Below are 3775 nucleotides of genomic sequence, written 5' to 3' on the forward strand. Positions count from 1 at the left end.
AGCTGTCCTTTTTAAATAGCACATATTTCCATTTAGTTTGTATGCAGTCTCATTTTCCCCATCACCACACGGTCCACAAGGATGGGGAGTTTTCTCTTTTATTTACTGCTGAATCTTGGGCACACAGAGCCTCACACGACACAGGTGTGCAATAAATATTTTCGATTGCAGGTATGGATGTGTAGATGCATAAATAAATCTATGTAAAATATCTTAACCCACTTGAGGGCCGAGACTGGATACCATTCACTCAGCAGACCGAGGTTAGAGTTATGCATGTTCCCAAAACAGGGCCTCCATCTGCCCTGCCCTGTAAATAATCCACACAAGAGAGCAGCCATGGCAGCATCCCAGAACCACTGTTTTGTTCCATTAATGGCTTTTCTTTTTTCTTGCATAGTCCTTGGGCTTTCCAGACTAGAGTCTTCCCGCTTAGAATTTATGGCTGTTGTATCTCTGCAGGACAGTCATCAAGCATGCCATGTCACCCAACAGAGTCATGGAGAAACAGTTGCTAAGTGAGCAGGAGGTGACCGCATTCTGGAGCCCGCTCCCAGCACCCAGCTGCAGAACATGCCTTGAGCACGGGAATCTTTGGTCCTGTGGGATGGCAGGCACATCTGTGCATGCCACTCGCGAGTGGGGTCCTCCTGGGAGGAGGAGAAAAGTTTTCTAAAAAGCAATACCGAAATGACTCCTTCTGTCTCTTGGCAATCCATCTTGTCATGCAGGCGGTACAAGAAAAAATTAGGAAGAGAGAAAAAGCAGGATTAGGTGGGTACAGCAAAGCAAAAAGGAAGTGAGGAGCCAGCGGGAAGGCCTGTGGTTCACCGAGGAACAGAGAAGCAGGGCTGTCTGCTGTCTCCCCGCTGCAGGAGACCCCCATGGCCTCCTGGTGCTGCAGCGGGGTGAGGTCAGTGACAGGAAGCTGGTACTACTGGAAAGCTAGAAGCCCAGAGCTGGTGTGACAGGGCCACGCCCCCCTGCATCCCATCAGGGAGTCCTGCCTTCTCTTCCTGGTTTCCGGCAGGGTGTGGGGTGTGCTGACAGGTGGGACAGTCCTTGACTTCAAGCTGCGGAAATCCGGTCTGTGTCTCTGACCTCCCAGTGTCTGGGCCTTCACGTGGCCACCTCCTGAAGGGTGGCTGCTTGTATTGCAGTAGGGCCCCCACTTCTGACTTCTGACCTCATCTGAATCATGACACCTGCCCGAACTCTAGGGAAGGTCACGTTCTGCAGTACTGAGCATGACCATGGCGACACATCTTTTCTGAAGGCAGGAAGAAGACAGTGCACCCCATCACGCCTTCCTAGGAGATAGAAGGTGGAGAGAACCTTAGATGTGATTAAAAACTAACCAAGTGGTTTTTAAACTTCATTATACAGAACCACAATCCGACTTTAAAAAATCTTTCATGAATCCTCAGTTTCAAGGGACTACACACTGGGGACCTCTGGGGATAGGGCTGGTGTTTAGAATGACTGCCAAGAACAGGAGTGGATACCAGAAATAAAGGGGAACAATGAAATAAGGAGAGGTCAGGAAGGACCCCGTGTTGGTGACTTTTCTGTCACTCTCACACGGATCTGAGATAGTCACCTTTTAGGAAGACTCAAGGTTTACTTTGGCTTATGGTTTTAGAGGTTCCAGTCTGTGATCAGGTGGAGCCATTGCATTTAGGGGGGGTGTCAGATGACATTGGCAAAATCATGTGGCAGAGCAAAAGTCTGACCTCATCTCCAGGAAGCAAAGAGAAAGGGAAGGGACCAGGGTCTCACAGTCCCAGTGACCTGAAGACCTCCCACCATAGGTACACCCGCCTCTTAAAGACAGCACCTCTTCCCAGTAGCACCACCATGGGGACCCAGCCTCTGGCAGGTGGGTCTTTGGAGAACATTCGTGATCCAAATGAATAGCAGACCGCTGATAAAAATAGGCCATGAAATGAGAAAGATAAATGCTGCTCTCAATGCTTCAGCTCAGGAGATAAAAACACACAGATCAGGGGAGAAGGGCAGAGGCTACAGCTGCTATTTCTGTTTCCAGGGTTCCAACCAGGTTGTTGAGCACATCCACATGGAGGTTGGCACAGGATCAAACTCGAGATACTCAGCTTATAACAGTTGATGAAAAATTGGATATCACTACATTAACTGGTGTTCCCGAAGAGCATATCAAAACTAGAAAAGTCGGGATCTTTGTTCCTGCTCGAAATAACATGCAGTCTAGAGTAAACAACACAAAGAAATGGAGGATGGAGTTTGATACCAGGAAACGATGGGAAAATCCTTTGATGGGGTGGGCATCAACGGCTGATCCTTTGTCCAATATGGTTCTAACATTCAGTAGTAAAGAAGATGCAGCTGCCTTTGCTGAAAAAAATGGGTGGAGCTATGACATTGAAGAGAGGAAAGTTCCGAAACCCAAGTCCAAGTCTTATGGTGCAAACTTTTCTTGGAACAAAAGAACAAGAGTATCCACAAAATAGATTGGCACCAACTGTATCTCTGCTTGACTGTGAATAAAGTCAGCTGTGCAGTATTTATAGCCCATGTATACATCTCTTAATCGCCTAATAAATTTGACCTTTAAATTACAGATACTATTTTAAATGTTTTCTGATGTCTCAAACATGTTACATTTTCCTATGTAGAGAGATTTTAGGTTATCATACTTCTAGGAAATCTTGGTACTTAGAACCTATTAAAGTGAATGCTTGAAATCAGTTGCAACCTTGAAGTTTTGTACTTACTTTTTATACAGCCAATTCCAAGTTAATGGTGTTTAAGATATCAGCCATCATTATTAAAATGTTTAGAAATTATTTTGTTCTGTCATAGGTAGAGCAGTATATAACACTGCAATCTGATAAACATTAACCCAAATCTCCTCACTGAAGTTCTCTTTTCTTTAATTAGGACCTTTTATTCTCTAAACTTTTATGAAATGGATGAATTGTATTCCATACTAATATCTGCCTATCAACACTTAATGATTGTGAAGTTTCCAGTGAAGATTTTTAAAATTATTTATTTTTTATTTTGATTCATTGTATACAAATGGGGTATATCATTTTGTTTCTGTGGTTGTACACAATGTAGATCATACCATTCGTGTAATCATACATGTACATAGTTAGGAAATGAAAGACTCAAAGAAAATAAACAATTTATTGTTGGGGGAAAAAAACACACACAGATCAACCACGGCAGACCAAATGTGGGCTGTCCAGCTTGAAGGTTGGCAGGAGAATGCTGAGGGAGGTCCCCACAGAGGGCTTCCCCTGCTCCTATGGACAGTCCCTGAGGTGATTCCACACCGATCCACTCAGCAGTCCGTCTTCTCATTCAGCCGGTGTGAGAACCAGGCAGAAAAGCAACCTGATCTGCCCGGAGTCCCTCAGGCCTTTGCCATGCAGCAGCCCTGTGCTTGAGACCAGGCCGACACCAAGAAGGATGCAGGTGTGCCCCTCAGGCCACCAACCCAGGTGTGCAGAAAGGCAGTTCTCTATGTTTTTGTTTACAATTCAGATCAATTGCTGCTTCAAACCCGCTTCCAGGAAGCAGAGAACTTGTTTCCATCATCAAGTATTGTTTCAATCAGTTTATCACCTAAGCCAACACACCCTGAACTGTGCCCGAGTGGCAGGGAGGAGGGACTGTGACAAGCCACGGGATGAATTCAAGGCACTCAGATCACCTGCCTGTGCTAGAATTCTTAGAGGCCTCTTCTTGTCTGTTCTTCCTTTCCCCAACTAACCTGGGCCCTTTCAGC

General features: G+C 45.5%; 1 protein-coding gene across 1 annotated transcript; it reads left to right on the top strand.

Moving 5' to 3' along the window:
* Window positions 1-1857: 1857 nt before the first annotated feature.
* Window positions 1858-2599, top strand: LOC306650498 (NADH dehydrogenase [ubiquinone] iron-sulfur protein 4, mitochondrial-like; the record flags this gene model as incomplete). The annotated part of the gene is made up of 2 exons (XM_079122501.1): window positions 1858-1879; window positions 2002-2599. 2 exons carry the CDS (start codon window positions 1858-1860, stop codon window positions 2487-2489), a joined length of 510 nt encoding a protein of 169 aa, XP_078978627.1. The 3' UTR covers window positions 2490-2599.
* Window positions 2600-3775: the final 1176 nt, after the last annotated feature.

The sequence above is a fragment of the Sciurus vulgaris genome (genome assembly GCF_902686455.1).
Source record: "Sciurus vulgaris genome assembly, chromosome: 19".
Classification (NCBI taxonomy): Eukaryota; Metazoa; Chordata; class Mammalia; order Rodentia; family Sciuridae; genus Sciurus; species Sciurus vulgaris.